This window comes from Hemiscyllium ocellatum, chromosome 18 (assembly GCF_020745735.1).
Source record: "Hemiscyllium ocellatum isolate sHemOce1 chromosome 18, sHemOce1.pat.X.cur, whole genome shotgun sequence".
Taxonomy (NCBI): domain Eukaryota; kingdom Metazoa; phylum Chordata; class Chondrichthyes; order Orectolobiformes; family Hemiscylliidae; genus Hemiscyllium; species Hemiscyllium ocellatum.
In genome coordinates, this window is record NC_083418.1 from 51,005,861 (window position 1) to 51,031,841 (window position 25,981).

Sequence of the window (25,981 nt, forward strand, 5' to 3'; positions counted from 1 at the left end):
AGTTCCAATAACTTTCAAGAACAAAACTTGACTGGCAACCTATTCACTTTCTCCATTCTTAGTGCACATTAGATTAGTTTCCCTACAGTGTAGAAACAGGCCATTCGGCCCAATAAGTGCACACCCATCCTCCAAAGAGCAACCCATTCCTCTCTGAATGATGCACCTAACACTATGGGCAATTTAGCATGGCCAATTCACCTAACCTGCACATCTTTGGACCATGGGAGGAAACTGGAGCACCCAGAGAAAACCTACGCAGACACAGTCATCCGAGGCTAGAATTGAACCTGGGACCATGGTGGTGTGAGGCAACAGTGCTAACCACTGAGCCACTGTGCCACCCATCTCTGCCACTGTACAACATCTACAAGATGCACTGCAACAAGCTAGAAAGATCCTTTGACCTGAACTTTGACGTTTTCAAAAATTGCCAAACCTCCATCTTCCAGAAGGATGAGGAGAACCAACATTTGAGAACATCTACACCTGGAAGTTCTCCTTTAAGCAATTTATCATCCCGACTGGGCCAAAATCATGGAATTCCCTCTCTAACACCAACTACGGATATACCTGCACCACATGGACAGCAGCAGTTCAAGACATCACCATCAACTGAACATTTAAAATTAAATAAACTGAATTTTATTTTGGGTAAGTGTGTCAGGGGTCAATAGAATAAAGCCAGGTGCATGGAGTTCACATGCTTCTAATCCAATGGCAGAACAAGCCTGAGGACTGAATGGAGACTCTTGTTCTTGCCTTCTAAATAGAAAACTTAGGACAATTTGTTTTGTGACATAGAAACTGAACTTTGTTTTGGTAACCTAAGTGAATGGAATAAATCTTGAAAAAGAAACAAAGTTTGAAGAGCATTGTTCTGCATCAAAAATTTCAAATATGCTTAGCAGAGATTAGTGATGGGAACTGTACAATTCTGGACACAATGCATGGCCCCAGACCCACAAGAATCAGTGGTGACTTCATCATTTGTAACACAACTGCGGTGGCAAAACATAAACTTACAGGTCACGTTTAATTTACCAGCTGGCAGAATAGAACTTGGGGCTAGTGATTAACCAGAACATTCCAGAAGGGAGGTAAACAAATCAAATGACCCATGAAACCACAAAATGTACTTGTGATGTCTCATGTTCTTTGTACATGTGGAAACTGGTGCAGGAATGACGGAGGAAGGAATCTACTAATCAGACTTGCGAGAACGTAAGCAAGAGTTATATTTTGATAGCATCTTCAACAAACACCAGACATGGCAAACCCCTTACAACCACATAATTTTGAAACATTGTCACTGGTGACATAACTAATGGTACTTATTTTATTCAGCTTTTTACAAGCTGTAAGTGATAACAGAAGTAAACCTGCTTCCCTTGCTGTCTTTTTCAGCCAATTGCTTGCTTTGAGATGTTTAGCAACTCATCTTTACCCAGCTCAAGGAAGGCACTCGAATACGAGGAGGACAAAAGAAGCATCGCAAAGACTTTATGAAGGCTGCCCTCAAGAAATGCAACATTGATGTCGATGTGTGGGAATTTGTCGTCGAGAAGAAACTGACTAGGGAGGAGCCTCCGAATGAAGGAACTCAATTTGTTGAGAATACCTGTTAGCAAGAAGTGGCCCAGAAGAGGAACTGGAGAAATGAATGACAGTGACCTCAAGGACCAGGACCAATTCTACTTCTGAGAGAGCTGTCCAAATGTGTGCTGGGAGATGCTGCTATAGGATTGGGCTTATCATAGAGTTATAGAGACATACAGACCTTTAGGTCCAATACATCCATGCTGACCAGATATCCTAAAATGAATCTGGCCTCACATTGGCCCATATCCCTCTAAACCCTTCCTATTCATACACCTACCTAGATACCTTTTAAATGTTGTAATTGTACTGGCCTCCACCACTTCCTCTGGCAGTTGGTTCCATACACACACCACCCGCTGTATGAAATTGTTGCACCTTTTATATCTTTCACCTCTCATCTTAAATCTATGCACTATAGTTTTGGACTTCCCTACTCTGGGAAAAGACTTTGGCTAATTATGCTATCCATGCCCCTCATGATTTTATAAACCTCTATAAGGTCACCCCACAGCCTCCGATGCTCCAGGGCTAATACCCGTAGCCTCTTCAGCCTCTCCCTATAGCTCAAATCCTCCAACCCTGGCAACATTCTTACAAATCTTTTCTGAACCCTTTCAAAGTTTCACAACACCTTTCCTATAGCAGGGAGACCAGAATTGAACACAGTATTCCAAAAGTGGCCTATCTAATGTCCTGTATATCCACAACGCAAACTCCCATTTCCTATACTCAAGGGCAAGTACCAAATGCCTTCTTCATTATCCTGTCTAACTGTGACTCCCCTTTCAAGGGACTATGAACCAGCATCCCAAGGACCTTATCATTAAGTGTATAAGACCTGCCCTGATTTGCCTTGCCAAAATTAAGGACCCACAGAACTAGTGACAGTGACACGGATGTTCCTCAATGGACAATCACACTTATTAGCGAGTGATTACCACTGCTGACTTTGCCTTCAGCCACTGTGTCATCCCAATGTTACAAGACATTCAACTCTGAACAAAAAAAAAATTGGAGTGCAGATTCATAGCTCCTTGAAAGTGAAGTCTCAGGTAGATAGGATAGTGAAGGCGGCGTTTGGTATGCTTTCCTTTATTGGTCAGGGCATTGAGTACAGGAGTTAGGAGGTCATATTGTGGCTGTACAGGACATTGGCTAGGCCACTTTTGGAATATTGCGTGTAATTCTGGTCTCCATCCTATAAGAAGTATGTTGTGAAACTTGAAAGGGTTCAGAAAAGACTTACAAGAATGTTGCCAGGGTTGTAGCTATAGGGAGAGGCTGAATAAGCTGGGGTTGTTTTCCCTGGAGCATCAGAAGCCGAGAGGTGATCTTATAGTTTTATAAAATCATGAGGGGCATGGATAGGGTAAATAGACAAGGCTTTTTTTACCCCTAGGGTGGGGGAGTCCAGAACTAGAGGGCATAGATTTCGGGTGAGAGGGTAAAGATTTAAAAAGGGACTTAAGGGGCAACTGTTTCATGCAGAGGGTGGTGAGTGTATGAAACGAGTTGCCAGAGAAAGTGGTGGAGTACAACATTTAAAAGACATCTGGATTGGGTACATAAATAGGAACGATTTGGAGGGATATAGGCCAAGCACTGGCAAATGGGACTAAATTTATTTGGGACATCTGATCGGCATGGACGAGTTGGACTGAAGGGTCTGTTTCTGTGTTATATATCTCTCTCTATGACTCTGAGCCAGCCTGTGTTTACAAAAGTGAAATCAGCTCAACGACACTTAACAATCATGACAACATCCCGGTCAAAACAACCCACTCCCCATTCACATTCACTCCACACATTGCTGGCAAACAATGGCAGCAGTATGCACCATCTACAAAATGCAATGCAGCAACTTGCAAAGTCTCATTCAACGGTATCTGTCATAGCTGCAATCTCTACCACAATAGCAAATGCATGGGAACACCAGTATCAGCTGCATTTCCACCTCCAAGTCTCATTCCATATGAAGCAAGTTAAAAGTGAGCCAAGGATTTAGACAATTTCTAGGTTGCAATGGGTTCATCATGTACTTTCTCAGAACTGAAAAGCCAATAAATTAAAATACATTGTGGTTCACCTGTTTACAAAACACCTGATGACTTTGGGGAAAGTAGGCAGGTAAAGCTTTCAAGAGAGTTAAGAAATGGGCTTTATTATTTAAATTGCTGGACAAGCTGGTTTGGAAGAGGTTAGCAACACAGTCTCAACTATAGTCGCTGTGTTTTCCACGACACCTGTGGGGTGTCAGTTGAAGACTGACGTCCAGACTGTAAAGGCTAGATTCTGACACTCCTGAAAAGGAGCAGAAAATCTAAGTCAAAACAAACTACAAAGCTCTCTCTCCTCACTAAAATATTGTGGGATAATGATAAAGTCGAATGTCAGGATTTCTAATGGAATCTCATCTGAAATGAAATTTGATTTGAAGATCTCATTGATCCTTAAGCAGTCAATGTCACTGAGAGGAGAGAAAGGATGAAATGGAAAGTTCAGTTTCTGTTTGGACTCTTGGCAGGCAGTGTTTTCTTTCCCTCTCCCTCATCTTTTTTAAAAGCCCATATCATCTCTGCAAAGCCTTATGGTGTTGTCTTGTCCACCATGTCATTGTATTTACTAGAGTTTAAGGGGATTTAGTTTAGTTGCGCATAGTCACCGAATTGATCAGTTTTTCCACTTGCTGCATGAATAAGTTTTCTTCTAATAAAAGAGTTATTTTTGAGCTAATTAAAGAGGCCTGGTGGATGTCTCTTTATTCTGGATAGTAGTACATGAGAGAAAAAAAAATACAATTTTGGTGATTAAATAAAACCTTCACATTCGTGGGACAGCACATGGGGCTTGATTACCAATGCAATCCTCTCATTAAAATTGAGACAACACAGATCCCCATTTCTTCAGTTGCTAGGTCAAGGTACTAAAAGCCACTCCCTAACAGTAACATGCGTGTATCCAAGAGCAGGTACAGAAAGTATTGGCCGTGCTGTCGCTCCTTGCTTGGGCGATCAGCCCTTTTGCCCAAGCAGAGTGACCCCACACGCCCCTGACCGGAGCACAGCAGACTCCCTGGAGTCCTAGGCCTCTGTAATTGGGCTCTAATGTAACCCACTAACCCAGGCCCTGGTTGGCTCACCAGTTCTTAAGGACAAATAGGGATGGATATTAAATATTGGCCTTGATGGTGATACAAACACACTTGACAGGCTACTTTGGAATGTCCTGCTATTGTGAAAAGTCAAATGTAATTTGTTTCTCTGATCTACATGGTCAGATGGACTCCAACAAAATTGGCTTAAAAATATGGCTTCACAAGTTACAGAAGCACTGGTGTCACAGGCAGTTAACCACTAGGTGCATTAATGTGAATCTGACCCTGCTCATCAATCTTAACACTCAATGAAAAACATTCCCACCAGGTAGGAAATATGATAACAATGTGCTATTTCCCCCAGTTATAAAAATGTAAACAGGGAGACAGAGAGCAATGGAAATCGGAGAAAGGAAGATGGTAGAGGGGGAGGCACAGAGCGAGCAAGCACGAGATTAGATTAGATTCCCTACAGTACGGAAACAGGCCCTTCGGCCCAACAAGTCCACACCGACCCTGTGAAGAGCAGCCCACACAGACCCATCTCCCTCCGACTAACGCACCTAACACTATAGGCAATTTAGCACGGCCAATTCACCTGACCGACACATCTTTGGATTGTGGGAGGAAACCAGAGCACCCGGAGGAAACCCACACAGACACGGGGAGAATGTCTGTGTGGAGTTTGCACAGTCGCCCGAGGCTGGAATTGAACCTGGGTCCCTGGCGCCGTGAGGCTGCAACGCTAACTACTGAGCCACCGTGCCACGATCAAAATGTGAAAGACAGAAGTGGAGAGGGAGAAAAGAGTGCGACCAAAAGAAACAGTGACACAAGGAAGGGAGTGAAAGATTGAGGGGGCAGGGGGATGAGAGAAGATAAAGAACATGCAATCAAGAGAATGACAGTGAAGAATGGAAGAGAGGTACGAGGGAGAGGAATGCGATAATGAGAAATAAATGATGAGCAGGGAACAAGAAAACGAGAGCGCGCATAAGGGAGAAAGAGATGACCAAAGATTTGACAAAGGAGACAGGAAAGAAGAAATATAACATTTTAGATAGCTGATCAATTTGCAAAAGTATCTTGCATGACTTTAACAGTTAAATATTGAGGTGTTTGCTGAGTTAGATAGGTTTCTGAATAATGAAAAATATCAAAGTTTATCTAATAACTTGCTGCAAGGGAACTGGAGAATTGTCAAAATTTAAAAAAGGTCCTCTTTAAAAATATAGGTTCTTACTGTTGGCCCGTTAAAGCAGTCCAGTCAGTGTGCGCCTCTCAACATTCCTGCCACTTAAGATCATAACAGCATCCACCTGTTATATGTCTATCTTGTGGAATGTTCTCTGACCTGCTTGGAGCTCTGTGTGACCCTGACTAACAGGAGCGGACACAAAAAAAAGAGCTCTATATAACAAACACAGCTATGCCTCCCAATCCTTAAGCAGCAGCTTGTGAGAACCTGTGCTTAAAACTGTTTTCACACAAATAAAGTGTGTAGACCATTAACCCAACATGAGTGATAACTAGGAAATCATTAACTTTTACTGTAAATTATTGTACAAATACTCATTCCACCTTGCTATTTACCAATATTTACTTTGTCCTGTCATTCCATTCTCAGTTCAGCTCAAGGCCGCAACAAAGGATAAATCATCATTGGTCTGGCTGGCTCATGAGGTGACCAGAACCTGTTGTAGTCATCACCTTCTCTCACGTCCAGTTCTCCTTCCTCAAGCTCCCCCACCCCACCGCACCCTCTTGGCACTCTGGCTAAGTTGGAATGCACTTCCTAAAAAGGGTGGTTAATGACTCACATTCAATAATCCTTCAAATATAAGTCAATAATTTCTACACTATTCTTAGTGTTATGGGTAATGGAACTTATTGGGATGTTCTTCCAAAGAAGTATAGGCATGATGGGCCGAATGGATTCCTGCTGTATTATTGTGATTTTTTTTTCCCCTTTCTTATCTGTCGTTTCTATCTTTTATTACTGTAAGGGAAATCGGGGTACTTTTCTCTTCTGAAGGAAATCAAAAATGATATCTAACCAAACAGCATTAGACCAGTTCTTGTTCTGTACTGAGGAGGCAACAAGCTGTTGTTTGGAGCGGAGACAATTTGGGTAGAGTCGCCCAGTCTGTGGGAAGCCAGCAATTGAGAAAATGCCATCGGCATTTGAGCAGAATGCTCCAAATTCCAAACCAAACAGGTTAAGCTGCCTTATCCAAGCCGGATGAATACATGCTTTCCATTACAGGGTGCATATGTTACAAAACTGAAACTAGTGGAGAATCAACAGACGTCTCATTCTCATTTATCAATGTCACTTATTTCTTTCCACAAAGATGTGGGTGTTTTGAGAGTCCATCTTTCAATTGAGACATTTCTACCCTGTCAGGCAGACACAAAAGATTCCATAACTGCTACTTTGAAGATGACCAGTGTTTTCTCCCTGGCATTCTGACCAATATGTGTCTTTTCTGTTATTTTTACATGCCTCGGGAGAATATGTGCCTCTTAAATCAACGGCATTAAAACATTTCAGCTGCTCACTAATCATTTTGCTGTTTGGGGGAGCTTCCTGGATGGCTAACTAAGGCCCCCTTCAATGACATCTTCCAGATCTGTGGCCTCTACTATTTAGAAGGTCAAGGACAGCAGGCACACCACAACCCTCAAATTCCTCTCCAAATTAAACCTTGACTTGACCTGAATTATACGATTGCTCCTTCATTGTCATCAAGCTAAAGACTTGGAAATCCTATCTCTACCAACAACTGCAGGTTTACCTATACTACATAGACTGCAAAACACCACTTCAAAAGGGTTGGGCAACAAATGCTGGCCCAGCCACCAACAGCCGCATCACAACAATGACCTTTTTAAAAAAAATGACTGCAGTCACTACAATTCCAAACCATTTAATATCACGTCACCATCAGTTGTGAAAGGTGCTCTGTAAATGCAAATTTGCCTTGAAGCTCTTGAATTCTTTCATGAGATTTTTGTTTTGCTATTCAATAGGTAAGTGAGGTGGGGGCCAAGAAGAGAGAAAGCTAAATTTTTAATATTCCACGATATTATTATTGGAGATCAGAGGTTTGTCACTTAAGTGTGTTTAAAGTGGGTAAGTTGCATAATCACTGACCAATCATTTCACAGAATTCCATGTAAACATTATCGCATTGATAACAGAGACTGCTGCTATCCAGTATCGGTGAAACCTGAAAATGGAGGAAGGTTTCAGGATTAGGAAGACTTAAACTTTAAATAATATTAGATCACAGCTGGCTTTGCACAGTCAGAGGAGTCACTGCTTTATCAGGGTTCATGCTTCACACTGGTGCAAAAAGTCCAAAGACACTTCAATTCTTTTAGCTTGGGTAGTAAATAACATTACACAGAAAATAGATTCCAAACTTTGGGAATTATGTGCAGGCCCTTCATCAATCACAATTACAAGAAGCCATTAGTAAATGGGTAGACAGTTTCAGCCATGGGACTCTCGGAGAAGCACAGTTTCTCTCAGTCGGGAGACAGCAATTTCAAGTTCCACCCCAGAATCTAGACCAGCCCTCTCTCAGAGTGGTGCTGTCGGAGGGTTGGTACTGTCAGAGGGGAGCTGTCAGCAAATACCACGCTGTCAGATGTGAACAGTGAGGGAGTACTCCAGTTATTGCATTACTGCCACTAAGCTGTGGCCATACCTTGTCTTCGATTTAAAAGATCCAATGACCATTATCCAAAGAGCAGGACAGTACATCCCAGAATCTGAAACATTAGCAGCCCTTATTCAGTATCACTAAAAACAATTTATTTGGCCACTTAATTCACTTCTAATAAGGAGATATTCAGCCAGGTGGGCAAAAGCTTGCTCAAAGAAAAGGTTATAGATAACATCATAAGAGGAGGAAAAAGGTTAATGGATGTAAGGTCAGAAGGTGATGATCACCGAACGATTTGTAAAATACTAAAGCAACCTGTGTCTACTGTCAAAATCTTGGAATTCCCATCCCAGCAGAATCAGGGTCACCTACTGTGCCTCCCTGTTTGACCTCAAAAACCACGAGTGTGTTTCCCTTCAAGTCATTATCCAGTTTCCATTCTGAAATTACTATTCAATGTGCTTTTATTGTACTTTCAGGCAGCACATTCAAGATCATCATTATTCAGTGTTACACTTGCCTTTTATCTCCCCCTGTCTCTGAATCTTTGGTCAATTACATTAAAATGTAGATTCTCATTTTTATTCCTGGAAAAGCACAAAGAAATGGAAAAGTCAACCAGATTTGGCCTCGGAGCTTACTCCACAGTTGACTGATCATTGCCTTGATTTCACATTCAGTTAACCTATGTGAAGAGATCATTGGAGATTGGACACTCAAAACATGCCAATGAGGAGCCAATGGGAAATCAGTTTGCCCTGAGTTGAAAATGTGTTGCTGGTTAAAGCACAGCAGGCCAGGCAGCATCCAAGGAACAGGAAATTCGACGTTTCGGGCCAGAGCCCTTCATCAGGAAGCCTGATGAAGGGCTCTGGCCTGCTGTGCCTTAACCAGCAACACATTTTCAGCTCTGATCTCCAGCATCTGCAGACCTCACTTTTTACTTGGAGCAGGCACTGAACAGACCATACTATTCACCCAGGTTCAGAGGATGGTTTATAAAGGATCACTGAGAACACAAACAAAACAAACCTAGTTTTTTTTTCCCCCCTTGTCTGCACTTTCGATCTGATAGCTACTTTCAAACTCCATTTTGCCCCAATCCCAGGACACTTTCTCCTGCCTCCCCTGGCTGACCAGAGTCATAGAATAGCTACAGTGCACAGAACAAGATCATTTGGTCCACTGCATCGATGCTGGCCGTGCAAAAGAGCCATTTTCTACTCCAGTCCCCATGTGTGGGATCAAAGTACTACAGATGCTGGAATCTGTACTAAAAACAATAAATGTTGGACATCACAGCGGGTCAGACAGAATCCATAGGAAAAGAAGCCAGTTGATGTTTTGTGTCTCGATGACGCTTCATCGGTGCCAGATGTGCCTCTCCCACATCTTCATAATTGCTGGGGAGCGATGGTTCATTCAATGACTGCAGTCTAAAGGCAGCTTGAATTTGTGTGACAGTGCAGTTAAATCTTTTTTCAGATTGGTACCAGGATGTGTCCACTCCACGTTCACCAGCACATGATATTTTATTGATTTATATTGCTGATCTTAACAACCTTCTGTTTACCGCAACATGACTCACCACACTACACAACATGCCTGTGCTTACAATCCACCTCCCTCTTCCCGGGAAAAGGTAGCCACACATTTCCTGAGTGTATCTTGAGTTTTGATCCTGTGCCTTTAATGTTTTCCAGCTACAGCTGGTGTATCAGCTTATAATGCAGTCAGCAAAAACCCATAAACTCTGGAATTCAGTCCCGAAAACTCGATTCCTCCTCTTCCACATGCTTCACGGTGGGTGCTGGTGGGTGCTGGTGGGTTCCCTCTTTACAGACTTCCAAAACCCAATAGAATGCACATCCAACCCTAAAACAGTTACCCACTTTGCTTTACCCCTCCCTGACCACTTTCCATGGTCTTATAAACCCTGGTCACTCTGTCCGCGCTCACTCAGGCCTTCCAGGCTAACAGCCGGGGGAACCATACGTTCACCTGCCATACTGGAAGCAGTACAGTTCATGTCCCCCACCCCCCCTGAGATGAGTGCTGGTAGTGGGCATTGTCAGTAATAGAGCCTCTGACTGGCTGGCAGCTCTCTGAAGCAGGACTTCCTGCCCCTGAGGGAATGGGATTTATTCATGCACCAGTTGAGCTGGTGTAGACCAGGGGAAGCAGTAAAATCCAACCCTCACTCAAGGGTTTGAAGTGGACAGGTGGCAAGAGAATTCAGGCAATACCAAAGCAATATGATTTTAGTGATGCTCCTTCCAAATAAACCAAGCAAGGAGACACTTTAAACGGAATAGAGTAGAATCTTCACAATGTGGGAGCATGCCATTCGGCCCAATAGGTCCACACCAACTCTCAGAACAGCATCCCATCCAGGCCCATCCCCCTACCCTGATCCTGTAAACCTCCAATCCCCATGACTAATGCACCTAACCTACACTATGGGGTATTTTGGAATGGCCATCCGTCTAACCTGCACATCTTTGGATTGTGGGAGGAAACCCACACAGACATGGGGAGAATGTCTATGGAGTTTGCACAGTGGCCCAGAGCTGGAATCGACCTGGATGCCTGGCGTTGTGAGGCAGCAGCACTAACCATGGAGCCACCGTGCCATCCCTAACTCAAACCCTCCAAATCCTGGTAACATCCTTGGAAATCTATTTTAGTACCCTTTTCAACTTCATAACTTCCTTCCTTTAGAAGGGCAACCAGAACTGTACACAGTACTCCAAAATATGGCCTTACCAAAGTCTTATACGGCCATAACATGACATCCCAACTCGTACATTCAATGCTCTGATCAATTAAAACAAGCATGCTCAACACCTTCTTAAAAAAGGTGAGGAATCAGATACAAGCAATAGCCCTTGGGCTTCCCCCACCATCATCTGGAGGAATTCTTTACCTCAATTTCATTTCCCCACCCGCTCCCTATATCCCTCAAATCCCTGTGGCCAAAAAGCTGTTTCTCTCAGCTTTAAATATATGCAACGATGTAACTCCCACCACATGGGTGGCATGGTGGCGCAGTGGTTAGCACGGCTGCCTCACAATGCCAGAGGCCCAGGTTCAATTCGCACCTCAGGCAATTGTCTGTGTGGAGATTTCCTCTGGGTGCTCTGGTTTCCTCCCACGATCCAAATATGTGCAGGTTAGGTGAATTGGCCATGCTAAATTGCTCGTGTTAGGTGAAGGGTTAATTGTAGGGGAATGGCTCTGGATGGGTTGCTCTTCGGAGGGTCAGTTGGGTCGAAGGGCCTGTTTCCACTACTGTAAGTAATCTAAATGTTGATAATGAATTCACCACTACAGTCCACATCGATAGAATGATGAAAGATTCAATGCTGTGGGTGATAAAGTTTCTCCTCACCTATACTGAAATGATCAGCCCTTCATCTGGAGACAGTCTCCATAGCAGGGGAAGCAGTGCCTCAGTGTCGACCCTGTCAAACCTCTCTGAAACCTCGGAGATTCTTTGAGAATCACCTTCTGAATGCTAGAGAATTTAAACAGGCAACTCTCTCAACCCACCGACCAATCTAGCAGCTAAATTGCGACTTGAAGTTTTTTTGTTAATTTGTTCATGGTATTTGGGCGTCTCTGGCTAGGCCAGCATTTAATGCCTACCCCTAATTGCCCAGAGGACAGTTAATTGCTGTGGGTCTGGAGTCACATGTAGACCAGACCAGCTAAGCACCACAGATTACCTTCCCTAAAGGACATTAATGAACCAGGTAGGTTTTTTAACCCCTGACAGTCAACAATGCATTTATGGTTATCACTAGATTCTTAATTCCAGATTTTTATTGAATTAAATTCCACCACCTCCCATGATGGGATTCAAAACCAGGTTCCCAAAACATTAGCTGGGTCTTAGGAATAATCATCTAGCAATCACTAGGCCATCATCTCTCCTATTTTGACCCTGTGCTTTGGTTTGCAAGAGTGCCAATGAGGAAATATTCACTGTTGGCATGTCAATACCAAGAAAGATGCCAATATAACAAAGGGGTCTTAATGAATTGTGTTCAGAACACAATCAAAACATACACAAGGAAATTTTATCACCAGGGGAACATGGGAAGAGGTGACCCTGCCCTCTCCTCCTAGAAAGTTACAGCTTCAGGGACACACAGAACCTTTCACTCCCATTGTGTGACAGAGAATCTAGCTCCAAGCTGTAGGCTTTTTCGGAGATTGCAGATGAGCTCTTGGGGCTGTAGGCTAACAAACTTACACAGGGGTTAAGGGAGTTTCAAGTTTCATTGTAACTAAATCATTTGTAAACATAGTTTGCTCTAGCACCTTTCCCAGCCTGTCCCAAAGCACTTTCCAGATAATCAAGTACTTCTGATGTATACTCACTGTTGTACTGCAGGAAACACTACAGCTGATCAGCACACAGCAAGATAGCAATGTGATACCGATCAGCTGATCTGTTCTTTTAGGGACACTGGTTGACAGATACACATTAAAACAGTACAGGCCCTTCGGCCCTCAATGCTGTGCAGGCCTTTTACCATACTCTAAAGATCAGACTAATCTACATACCATTCATTGTACTATCTTCCATGTGCCTATCCAAGAGTTGCTTAAAATGTCCCCGATGTATCTGATTCTACTACCATGCACCCACCACTTTCTGTGTAAAGAACCTTCCTCTGACATCTCCCCTAAACCCTCCTCCAATCACCTTAACATTAAGGCCCCTTGTGATAGACATTTCTGCTATGGGAAAAAGTCTCTGGCTATTCACTCTCATCTTGTACACTTCTATCAAGGTGGCCAGGGAACTGGGACAACTTCCCTGATTTTTTTTTAAAACTATAGTGACCACAGGATGCTAACAGTTATCTGGCAGGGCAGGTGCTATCTGTTTGACACCTCATCGAAAAATACACCCCTCCAACAACGGGGCGCTCCCTCAGCACTGACCCTCCGACAGCGCGTTACTCCCTCAGCACAAACCCACCCATTAATGCAGCACTCCCTCAGCACTGGCCCTCCAACAGCGCAGCACTGGGCCTCCGACAGCGCGGCACTCCTGCCAGCATAGTCCCTCTGATCGCATCTCTGGTAGATTGCTTACTTTTTCTCCTTATTAAAACCCTCCCACAGATCCTCTGCTCTCATGGAAAGAATCGTACTACGTTTCAGGATTTGCCTCAAAACTGAAGTATCTTATTCCGAAGATTCTCTCCGTCAGACTGTCCTTCATTTCTTTGCCATTCCTCACGTAAAGAACTGAAACGCATTAATATTCTATCTGGAGAAGAACCAGTGTTTTATCTCTTTAGTACCTCAACCCCAAAACATAAACCCGGAATCTAGAAATTCCTTATAAAAACATTATATGCTAGAAGGATGCTACAGATGGCAGGATCTCTGGTCAACTCAGTCCCTCAAGTCTGAATCCATTTTCAACACTGCACCCAAAACATTGACTGACACATTCTTTCTACAGCTGCTGACGGCCTCTTGCATCTCAGATGTTTGGTTTGGATTCCCAGCATGTGTAAGATGTTTTAAGCACCTTGTCTGCTCATGTTAAAGATTATCTGATTTCACAGATCTCAGTTCTCTGAAGACTGTATTAGGCAGCTGTCAGGACTGTCTGAGAAATGCCCAGGGCTGGAACAGTGGAATGCCTTTTGGGCCTTGTTCACAGATTGATATCAACCTGCTGTCTTTGCCAGCTTCATGGCTGCACATTCACAAGGATACCAAGGGCTAAAATAGTTAAATTATCAGGTCACATACACGAGGCTTGAATTCCCTTGAGTATTGAGGATTAAGGAGAGATCTAAATCGAGGCATTAATAACTAAAATAGTTGATCAGCCTTTATTTTATTCTTTCATGAGTTACTTAGGATTGCTGGCATTTGTCATCCATTCCTAATTGCCCTTGAACTGCAGGGTTCATTCAGTCATTTCAGAGGGCAGTTAAGATGAAGGACAGTTAAGATGAAGGCACAAGACAGCACAGAAAGGGGCCATTTAACAACTTAATGAATCAAGGGTTTCCACCTCAAACACCAAACTGGGCAGAGAATTCCAGATACCCATCACCGCTCTGGGTGAAAAGGTTTTCTCATATCACATCCCCCCGACAACCACCTTAGACTAGTGCTTCCAGTAAGCCAGGCTGCATGTCTGGAGTCACACGTAGGCCAGACCAGGTCAAGGATGGAATATTTCCTTCCGTAAAGAACATCGCTGTACTAGAATTTCTTTTCCCCACAACAATCGATGATTGACACTAGCTTTTAATTCCAGATTTTTGATTAAGTAACTTAAATTCCGCTAGAGTGTGCGTCAATCCAGCAGGGTATAAAGCTGGGTTGTTAGATTGGGAGAAAATGAGGACTGCAGATGCTGGAGAGTCAGAGCTCAAATGTGTGGCACTGAAAAAGCACAGCAGGTCAGACAGAATCCAAGGAGCAGGAATGTCAACATTTCGGGCATAAGCCCTTCATCAGGAAGGAGGAGGGGGAAGAAATCCCCTTGTATCTCTCATTCCCCCTTCCCCCTCCTCCTTCCTGATGAAGGACTTATGCCCAAAACAACGACTCTCCTGTTCCTTGGATGCTGCCTGACCTGCTGTGCTTTTCCAGCGCCACCCTTTCAACTTTGGGTTGTCAGATTACCATGTTAAAGTTGTTACTATTCTGTCCAGCTTGTAACCTGTGCAGTCTGTACCAGGGGTGCTGACAAAATGTAGATTCAAAACAATTCCTGATGGACACACCACTGGCCCTAACCTCGCACATCTCTGGATAGACAGCAACCATTTCTCCTGCTGGCCAGGCCCAGAACAACAGGCAAGAACTTCAAAATGACAGCTTGACCAAAAAGGACTGATGTCAGGAATCAACTTCTTCATATAAAAGTTCATGGAAATGTGGAACATTTTCCCCAAAAAGTGAAACAGGCAGACAACTGAAATTTCCAAATCTGAAACTGATTTTTTTGTTGTTGGATAAGAGTATGAAGGAATGTGGAACAAAGAAGGAAAATAAAAATCTGCCATTTTATAACTTCATGTCATAGCAGGCTCAGAGGGGTGAATGGTTTCCTCCTATTCCTGTGCAAAAGTGGGGAGAAAATGACTTGACCATTCCTCGCTCCCCACCCCAGTCCTTTCAGCACCAGGGCTAGAGATGATTTTTCGATTGTTCGATTTCTGCACCTCATCAACAGCTCACATCCCTAGGTACAAACTGTACAGGTTACTACGACAACAAACTGGCTCATGCCGAACATTCCAATGATAGCGAGTCATATAAACGAGTGCAAATCAGGCTGATGAGATATGATCACACATGGCAAGTTACACAGCCGTCACTCACTCAGGCAGCAAACGTGGGGATAAACTAACTGTGAATTGCAGTGAATACACAGGAAGAGCAGCTGCCCTGCAGCCTTTTCTAGTTTTCAGCTCGCCACATCAGAAAGAAGACAGTCTGACTTTGGAAATTACCTCTGCAGGGAATGATCAGGGCAAATCGCTTTGATGCAGATCAAAGACAGAAAGCTCAAAAAGCAAATGAACAAGAAACTGTGATAGGTTGAAATGAAGGAGGCTCCTGGAAAGAGGTTTGTGTGGAACGTAAACACTAAACATAGCCAAGTTGGACTGAATGGCCTCTGTGCTCTAAATTGGACGTATCCGTTCGCAAAACATCTCACTGATTACAGTGACTAAACAGGTTCTAATCTCCAGCATCTGCAGCACCTACTTTCACCTAGGCTCTATCCTCTGTCATGTAGAAAGTTCTCTCGGAGAGATTTCCTCATATCCCCTGTACCAATTGTCTTAAATCTGCGACCCTGATAGTGCAAGCTGTGTCTGGAGTCACATGTCATCACTCTGTCAAGTGAAACTTTAAGAGAAGAGTACAGGGTGATTAGTGACCGGAATAGTTAGAATTGGAATATTTAGAGGGTTGGCATCAAAATAATAAGCATTTAAAGACTTCAAGGGAGTTGAAGCCAGTGCGAGTATGGCGAGCAATGATGAAAGCAAGAATTAGGGAAGAGGCAGACAAGTTCTGGACAACCTCATGTTTACAGCACAATAAGCAGAGTGAGGTCCGGAGATAACAAACAACACGGATGATGGTTTCAGCAGCAGATGAGCTGAAATGGGGCAGAATGGGGCAACAATCCTGACGTCAAAATGGATGGCTTTGTTGACAGCACAAATTAAGTTAATCTCTGTATTAAATTTGACACCAAGGTTGCAAACAGACTGCTTGACTCTTAGACAACTGACAGTGAGAGGGATGAAGTCGATAGATTGGGAACGGAGATTGTAGCAAAGTCTAAAGACAATGGCTACAGAATTGGAGGTGACTTCTGGTCATCCACCACTAGATGTTGGGAACGGAGTCTGATAATTTAGCAACAGTCAAGCGGGCTTGGTGGCGAGGTAGAGCTGGGCAGCATTGTGAAACCATAATCTTTTCTTTTTTGGAACTAGATACTGAAATGGAAGCTGGACACTGCTCTAAAAATACCAGAAGAGTTTTGCAACTTGGGAAAAGTCAACTGGCATTCATATTCAGCTTCACAAGATAACGTAGATTTTAGAAGCAGCAACTGAGAATACTTTAAGACAGGATGACAGAGAGTCTTGGCAGAAGGAAATTCTGTCTGACAGCAGCCTTCTGAATATTTGAGCTGCGGTTTGTCACAAAGGTGCAAGTGCAAGGGCAGCCAGAGATATCCAGGGCCTGCAAACTGAAAATCTCTCTCTCTCTCTCTTTCTTTCTCTTTCCCCTCCTCCCTACCCCCCACCCCCACCCCCACACCCAACCTTGGAAGAAAACACAGAAAAACCAAAGAAGCTTAAAAGAAAGCATTCTAACAATAAAAGATAAACTGGAGCAATTACTGAAGTCATGAACAACCATCGCTTTACAGACAACAGCATTTCATCATTGCTAAAATCAAAAGAAACCCTAAACAGAAAATGAACCCTCCCCTTCAAATCTGAGACTTTTGGTCTTCTGAGTTGAGTTTATTTTTTTTCTTCTTCCCACAACATTTTTGTCAAAATGTCTTCTGTCTGTCTTGATAATGAACTAGTTTGTAACTATTAGGGGTTTTAAAGGGGTATAGTTTAAGTTGCACAGCAGTAGTTTAGAAATCATTTCATTTCGCTGCCAAATTTTAAGGCCAGAGTGTTACAATAAATTGTTATTTTTTGTTAATGATGAAACCTGGTGTGAACTGTTCTTGTCTTGAATAGCAAATCAGTCAGTCAAGGAGAGTGATCATCTTGGGGCAGATGGATTTTATACATCTTGCTGACTTGAGGAAGTGAGCGTGTGACAAAATGCACAAGCTGAAAGCGTGCCTTCAGATGATATTACGAAGGGGTCGTAAGGAGCTGAGAAGGAGGGACCCAATGATTGAGCCAAGGGAACATCAGAGCTAACGGTGCAGGATGAAAGACCATTGCAAGTCATTCCATGCTAGCATTAGACAGATAACAGGGACACACCTATGTTTACCAAGAAGAACTGTCAACATAAGCTGGAAAGAATCACTGTAATAGCTCATGTTTGCTTTCTGCTTTTTTAAATTCTATTTATAGTTAAGTTGACATCAGAGAGAATTATCTCCCAGGAGCTGCTGTGGTTTGGAATTGAAGCTGCTCAATTCACATCAGTTGGCACATTAATCAGCCCGCTATGTATCAGGAGAATTTACGTAACTCAGCTCCATTGCACAGTATAAAACACTGATTCTTTCAGTTACTTCTCAACATGTCATCATGACAACGGGCTATGAAGAGTCCTTAAATAGTAGGACATGAACAGATTAAATCCAGATCATAGAAAACACAAAATATATTTTTATCCAAGCACAGTGTTTGAGTAATGTAAAGAATATCAGCAGCCAATGTGCACACAATAAGTTCCCACAAAAGAAATAATGATTATAAAATATTTTTCCAGTGACAGTGGTTTGGAATAAGTATTCTCCAGAATACTATTCTCCCTGCCCCTATGAAATACTGCCTTTGGATCACTTACACATGGCTGAGAGGACAGATGAGACCTTAACCTGTCAACCAAAATAGCGATGGTTGTGACAGAGTGGTGCTCCCTCGGTACTGACCCTCTGCTAGAGTGGCACTCCCTCAGTATTTAAGAAGTTAATTAAGAAGGCAAATAGAATTTTGTCCTTCATTGCTAAAGGGGTTGATTTTAAAAACAGGAAGGTTAAGTTGCAGCTGTGTAGGGTGCTGGTGAAGCCACAACTGGAATACTGCTTGCAGTTTTGGTCTCCTTACTTCAGAAACATATCTACTGGCATTACGGGGGGGGGGGGGGGGGCGGGTGAAGAGGAGTTTAGGTGTGTTGATTCTGGAGTTGAGGGGGCTGGCTTATTAGGAGGCGCTGAGTAGACTGAGATTATATTCATTGGAATTTAGAAGGACCTTACAATTATGAAGGGAATAAATAACATAGATGTAGAGAGGATGCTTCCATTGGCAGGTGAAAATAGGACAAGAGGCCATAGCCTCAAAATTAGGGGGGAGCAGATTTACAACTGAATTGAGAAGGAATTTCTTCACCCAGAGAGTTGTGAATCCCTGCCTAGTGAAGTAGTTGAGGCTTCCTCTGTAAAAGCTTTTTATCTAAGATATAGATAACTTTTTGAACAGTAGAGGAATTAAGTGATATGGCAAGAGGGCAGGTAAGTGAAGCAGAGGCCACGAGAAGATCAGCCATGATCTTATTGAATGGCGAAGCAGGCTCGAAGGGCCAGATGTTCTACTCCTGCTCCTAGTTCTTATATAATGATTCTCTGACAGAGACACACTTCCTCACTACCGACCTACCGACTGTGCAGCACTCCCTCAGTCCTGACTGTCCAACAGAATAGCGCTCCCTCAGTCCAACAAGAGGTTACACCATCAATGGGCAGGTTGTACATTAATGGCTATTTTGTTTGCCATCAGCAAATCATCTCACAACAAATAGAAGTGATGGGTATGCCAACTGCAGCAAGGTGCAATCCACCTTCATCCTTGGCATGTTAAAAAATAATCTTCTGAACACAAACTCAGACAAATTGCACTGACCATCCCTTGTACATCTTGAATTGGTTTTGTCTCTGCCTGTGAAGTGTACTGGGCCATAGGAAAAGATCCTTCAACCATCCACCTCTGCACCCTGAGGAATACACAGGTGATTGAATGTATTTGTTTATTTGAGATTCTTACAAGTCCTCGGAAAGAAACAATCGCAGCATCTGTGACCACCTGTGAATGCTGTGCAAAATACTTCAAGTACTTTGCTCACAGAATTATGTTATTTGTCAAAAGTCTTTTTTTCCCACCACACGGTGCTTCAAGTGATAATTTACTGAGACACACACAGTGGAAAGGCCCAGGGTTTGGTTCTCATCTAACGTTCGGCTTTAATAACAACACCGTGAGACATAGGGAACAACACTGGGCTCACTAACTCGAGGAAGCAGGGGTCCATTCGATGAAAAAGGATATCGGCGATTCATCAACAACACAACCTTAGGGACAAACAATGAAACCTGAAATAATAGCTGACAGCAGGTATTGCCATTTTAATCCACCCTCTCTAAACATTGTAGACAAAATGCTGAAGCTTTTAATTCAAAACCAAAAAAAAATTTCCTCTCACAGTCGCTTCCAAAGATAGGAAAGTTAACTTGGGGCGGGGGGAGGGGCAGGAGGATTCCTAACTTACTGCATCAAATCTAACCTGGACGTACATTCCCAGTGCGCAGTAATCTAGCAACACGACTTTTCTCCCTCGCATCAACTTTTTTTGTTGAACAAGTTATGGGAAGAGTTCTAAGCGGTAAGGAGATTAATGCTCACCTCCTCCCTCTCGCTGCACACACAGACTGGGGGCCGCCTCACAAGGAGTTGAGTGCAATCCACACGATGAAAGACTCGTGGCTGCTTCTGGATAATTGTAATCCACACACACAGCGAGCTCCTCCGCTAGCGAGAATGCTGCTGCTGCTAATAAACCCAATGCAACCTTCAGTCTCCCCTCCAGCCGTTCCCACCTTCCCAACCAACCAGCGACCTCACTGGGACTCAGGTATGGGCGGGACCTCAGCGTTTTACTCAGCCTTCCCGTCACTTGGTCAACTCTTTTGGGGGACAGAGAGAGAAGAAAATACATTGGACGGGGTTTTTTTTTGTTTCTCTGTCACTCTTGTGAAATAACACGTACACTTCGCTCTTCAAAAGGAAACTTAACGTTACTCCCAGAGAGACGTCACCTCAGTTGCAGGAAGAATAAGGCTCCACTTCCTGATGAAGTCACTGGCTCTACCTGTCACCTGAGTCCGCATGTGTTTCAGTAAAGGGCTGCTCCGAAAACAAAACCAGCCTCAAACAGGATTGACCAGCTTCCTCTGAGATCTCTTGGTTCATCGGTGAATGGGATCCCTTCCCATTTTCCGAAATTTCCCTGTTTTATAGAGCGCAATGAAGTTGCAGCAAGTGTTCATTCAACCCAATTGTTCAAAGTCAACAGTAAAGCTCCCCGCAAGTCTGATCGATTCCAATAACCCTGTTCCACCCTGTCCCTCGGGTGCCTTTATGCTCATGTAATAAGGCCGTAACAAATAGGATCAGGAGTAGGCCGCTCAATCCCTTGAACCTGCTCCACTATTCAACAGGATCATGACTGATCCAACAGTCTTCACATCCACTGTCAATCATTTTCCCAGTAACCCTTGATTTCCCATACTGATCAAGAATCTTTCCTACCTCATCCTTCAATACACACAAGGACTCTTCCCCCCCCCCCCTCCCAACCCCACAGCACAGCTCTCTGTAGCAAGGAGTTCCAAAGACTCACAACTCTCTGAGATAGGAAATGTTTTTATTCTCTTGTGGGAGGTGGACATTGCGAGCTGGGTAGCATTTATTGCCCATCTTTAGTTGCCCTTGAGAAGATGGTGGTGAACAGTTCTTGTGCTGTAGGTTGACCCATAATGCCGTTAGGGAGGGAATTCCAAGATTTTGGCCCAGCGACAGTGAGGGAATGATGACATATTTCCAAGTCAGAATGGTGAGTGGATTGGACAGGAACTTGCAGTTGATGGTATTCCCATGTATCTGCTGCCCTTGTCCTTCTAGATGGGAGTGGTCATGGGTTAGGACCTTTGGTGAATTTCTGCAATATATATTGCAGATAATATACTGCTGCTACTGACTGTATGTGGTGGTGGGAGTGGATGCTTGTGGATATGGTGCTAATCAAATAGGCTGCTTTGATCTAGATTTGTCAAGCTTCCTCCTTATCTCAATCTTAAATTGATGCCTTTCAATCTGAGTCTATGCCCCCTGGTGCAAAACTCTCCTATGAAGGGAAACAGGCAAGAGTGAGGACTGCAGATGCTGGAAACCAGATTTTAGATTAGAGTGGTGCTGGAAATGCACAGCAGGTTAGGCAGCATCCGAGGAGGAGGAAAATCGACGTTTCGGGCAAAAGCCCTGATGAAGGCCTGCTCGCCGGATGCTGCCTGGCCTGCTGTGCTTTTCCAGCACCGCTCTAACCTGTGAAGGGAAACAGCCTCTCAGCATTTACCTTGTCAAGCTCCTTAAGAATCCTATTTGATTCAATGAGATCATCATTCATTCTTCCAAACTCCAATGAGTAGAGTTCCAACCTGTTTAACCGTTGCTCATCAGACCATCCCTTCACACAATTCTATGATTCTCTATTTTAAATTTAAATAATGGACTATTCTTTTGATCCCTGATTCAAAATGAATAACTTGACAGTTTCCTGCATTATTTTCAATTTGCCAACGTCTTTGCCCACTTACTTAACCTATTAGTATCTCTGTGTAAACGGTTTGTATCCCTTTCACAACTTGTCTTTCTATCTATTTTACGTCATCTGCAAATTTTGCCTATAGTTTCTTCAATTCCTTCTTCCAAGTCACTAATATATATTGTAAACAATTGCAGTCCCAGTATCAATCCCTGTGGAAGCCCACTGGTCATAAGTTGCCAACCTGGAAGACAATCTCTAAGCCCTACTTGCTGTTTTCTGTGCATTAGCCAATTCTCTAAGCACACCTTCATACTACTGCCAACTCCATGGGTTATTATCTTATGAATTAACCTTTTATGAGCTACCTTGTCAAACGCCTTCTGAAAGTCCAAACACAACAGATCTACTTGTTCCCCTCTATCCACTCTGGCTGAGGCTTTCTTGAAAAACCTCAAATAAATTAGATACCATTTCCCTTTCAGAAAGTCAGACTGAGTATACTTGATTAGGTTTTGATTTTAGAATTAGAATTAAAATCCCTACAGTATGGAAACAGGCCCTTCAGCCCAACAAGTCCACACTGACCCTCTGAAGAGTATCCCACCCAGCCCCACTACCCTACATTTATCCTTGACTAATGCACCTAACTTACACATCCCTGAACACAATGGACAATTTACATGGCCAATTCACCTAATCTGTACATCTTGAACCATGGGAAGAAATCAGATCACCCGGAGGAAACCCATGCAGACATGGGGAGAATGTGCATACTCCACACAGTCGCTCAAGACTGGAATTGAATGTGGGTCCCTGAAACTGTGAGGCTGTAGTGCTAACCACAGAGCCATTGTGACTCCATTTTCTAAATGTGCTGCTATTAATTTTTTAATAATTTAGATTAGATTAGATTTGCACATTTTGCCCATATCTGCGTGGGTTCCCTACATTGTGGAATCAGGCCCTTCAGCCCAACCAGTCCACACCGACCCTCTGAAGAGTAACCCATCCAGACCCACTTCCCTCTGTCTAATGCACCTATCACTATGTGCAATTTAGCGAGGCCAATTCACCTGACCTGCACATCTTTGTAACTGTGGGAGGAAACTGGAACACCCGGAGGAATCCCACGCAGACACGGGAGAATGTGCAAACTCCACACAAACAGTCACCCGAGGCTGGAATTGAACTTGGGACCCTGGTGCTGTGAGACAGCAGTGCTAACCACTGAGCCACTGTGCTGCCTTTTTGACATTTTTCTAACAATAGATGTTAGGCTGATCAGGCTATAGTTATGCACTTCTTGCCTCCCTCCCTTTTGAGTAGGGGTGTCACATTGGCAGTTTTCCAATCCTCCGGTACATCTCCAGAGTCTAAGGATTTTTGGAAAAATTACAACTAGTTCATCCACTATCTCTATAATGATTTCTTTTAGGATCCTAGGAGGTAATCTATCAGGACCAGGGTACTTACCGAGATAGTACTAATTCCTTCCCCATTCTTTTTGAACTAATTCAAAGTTTCTTCCACCATAGACTGATACAAAATATGCATTTAACTCCTCTGCCATTTCCTTGTTCTCCATAACTAGGTTGCTGATTCATTTTCTAAGGGGCTAGGTTCACTTTGACCTCTCTTCCTTTTTATAGATTTAAAGAATCTCATTGTCAGATTTTATATTCCTTGTTAGTTAGCCCTTGTTGTTTATTCTTTCTATCTTCATTATCTTTTTAGTCTTACTTTGTTGGACTCTGAATTTATCGCAGTTTTCAGGACTATGTCTGACTTTTGCCTCATTATATACTTTTACATGTATACAACACACACTAAATGTATCAAAAGAGGAAAAAAACATGCAATTAATACTGCACATTTCATGACCTCAGGATATTCCAAATGATTCACAGCCATTTAATTCCTTTTTATATTCCAACCATGGCCTCTGTTATAATCTAAATGGTAGCCAATTTGCAGATGTTAAGCTCTCGCAATAGCAATGTGACCCATGTAAAGAAGGTTACCTAAGATTACAAAGAGATCTTGATCAATGGGCTGAGGAGTGGCAGATGCAATTTAATTTGGATAAATGCAAGGCATTGCATTTTGGTAAAATGAACAAGGGCAGGATTTATACAATTAATGGTAGACCCTGGATAGTTTTGTAGAACAGAGAGACGCAAGAGTTTAATCTTTTAAAATTCACACCACAGGTAGACAAGGTGGTTTAAAAAGCATTTAGCACATCTGCCTTCATTACTCAGACCTTTGAGTACAGGAATTGGGATGTCACGTTGAAGTTCTACAGGATGTCAGTGAGGCCTCCTCTTCTGGAGTACTGTATACAGTTCCGGTCACCCAGCTATAGGAGGTGTATCGTTAAATTGGAAAGGGTTCAGAAAGGATTGACCAGGATGCTGCTGGGAATGGAAAGTTTATGTTATAAGGAGAGGCTGGATAAACTAGGAGTTTTTTCCACTGGCAACTTTATAGAGGTTTATAAAATCATGAGGGGCATGGATAAGGTGAGTCGTAAGAGTCTTTTCCCGAGGGTAGGGGAAATTCAAAACCAGGGGCATATGGTTAAGGTGAGAGGAGAAAATTTTAAAAAGGACACATGGGACAACCTTTTTATACAGGGAGTTGTTCATCGTGCGTGGAATGAACTGCCAGAGGAAATGGTGAATGCAGGTATAGTTAGGATATTTAAAAGACATTTGGATAAGTACATGAATAGGAAACATTTGGTGGGATATGGGTCAAACGCAAATAAATTGGGACTAATTTAGTTTGGGAACATGGTCAGCATGGATGAGTTGGATCAAAGGGTCTGTTTCCATGCTGTTTGACTCTATGTCTCCAAGTCTATTTTACCAATTCTGCTTGAGGGATAGATATTCGATAAATCAAGCAGGAGAACTCACCTCCTCTTCTAAGTGAGAATGTTTCCATCCAAGATGGTAGATGGACAGTCTAACACTGTCTTAAAGATCGCATTTCCAACATTTCAGCATTGTCTCAGTACTCCTCAGATGCTCCCTGTTTCAGTCACCCCATGTGAGAGTGATTTCTTCATTCTCACTGTTCTCTATGTAATTCCATCCCAGATAGTTGACCCATTAGCTAGGTTGACACTCCCAATGCAGAACTGAGGGAGAGCTGCACAGTAAGAAGGGTAATAGTACAGGAGCCTGGCAGTGGCAGAGGTAGCACTGAGCTGTTGAAGGATCAATACTGAGGGACACAACACTAATAAAATTACTAGCGCTGAGGGACTCCAGTATTCAAAGGGACATTTCTGAGGGACTGCTTCATTGTCAGAATGCTGCATTGTCGGAGGGACAGTACAGAGGGAGTACTGCACTGTCAGAAGAACAGTGCGGAGGGAGTGCTGCGTTGTCAGAGGAACATTTAAAGGGAGTGCTGCACTGTAAGAGGGACAGTGCTAAGGGGCCACTGCACTGTCACAGGGGTAGTCAATACTGAAATACAGCTGCACTGTTTGGGAGGTGGGGGAACAATACTGAGGGAGTATTGCATTGTCAAAGGAGGAGTGCTGAGGGAGCACTGCAGTCATAGGAGCAGCATTGAAGGGAGGGTGCACTCCGATGAGCAGTAGTGAGGAAAAACTGCATTTTAGGGAGTGTTGACTGAGCCATCTACTGTCATGTGAATCTAGAAACCGTTCCCCCCCCCCGACTTAAAGAAGAGCAAGAGAGATCATCCTAACGTCCTGAGCATCATTTATCAAGCAGAAACGTATTCCTAATTGCCAAATTGCTGTTCTGGGATCTTT

At 43.3% G+C, this 25,981-nt stretch overlaps 1 protein-coding gene across 3 annotated transcripts in view; it reads right to left on the reverse strand.

Moving 5' to 3' along the window:
- Nucleotides 1–20,715, reverse strand: part of LOC132824227 (ras association domain-containing protein 8-like) — a 35,993-nt gene extending 15,278 nt beyond the window's left edge. Inside the window, exon 1 of one of the 3 annotated variants that reach the window (XM_060838535.1) lies at nucleotides 20,681–20,715. Coding sequence is in view for 1 of the 3 variants with exons in the window: in XM_060838533.1 (XP_060694516.1) it covers nucleotides 20,268–20,580 (313 nt within the window). In the remaining 2 variants the exon portion in view is untranslated. The other 2 variants (XM_060838533.1, XM_060838534.1) reach the window with 2 other exon arrangements.
- Nucleotides 20,716–25,981: the final 5,266 nt, after the last annotated feature.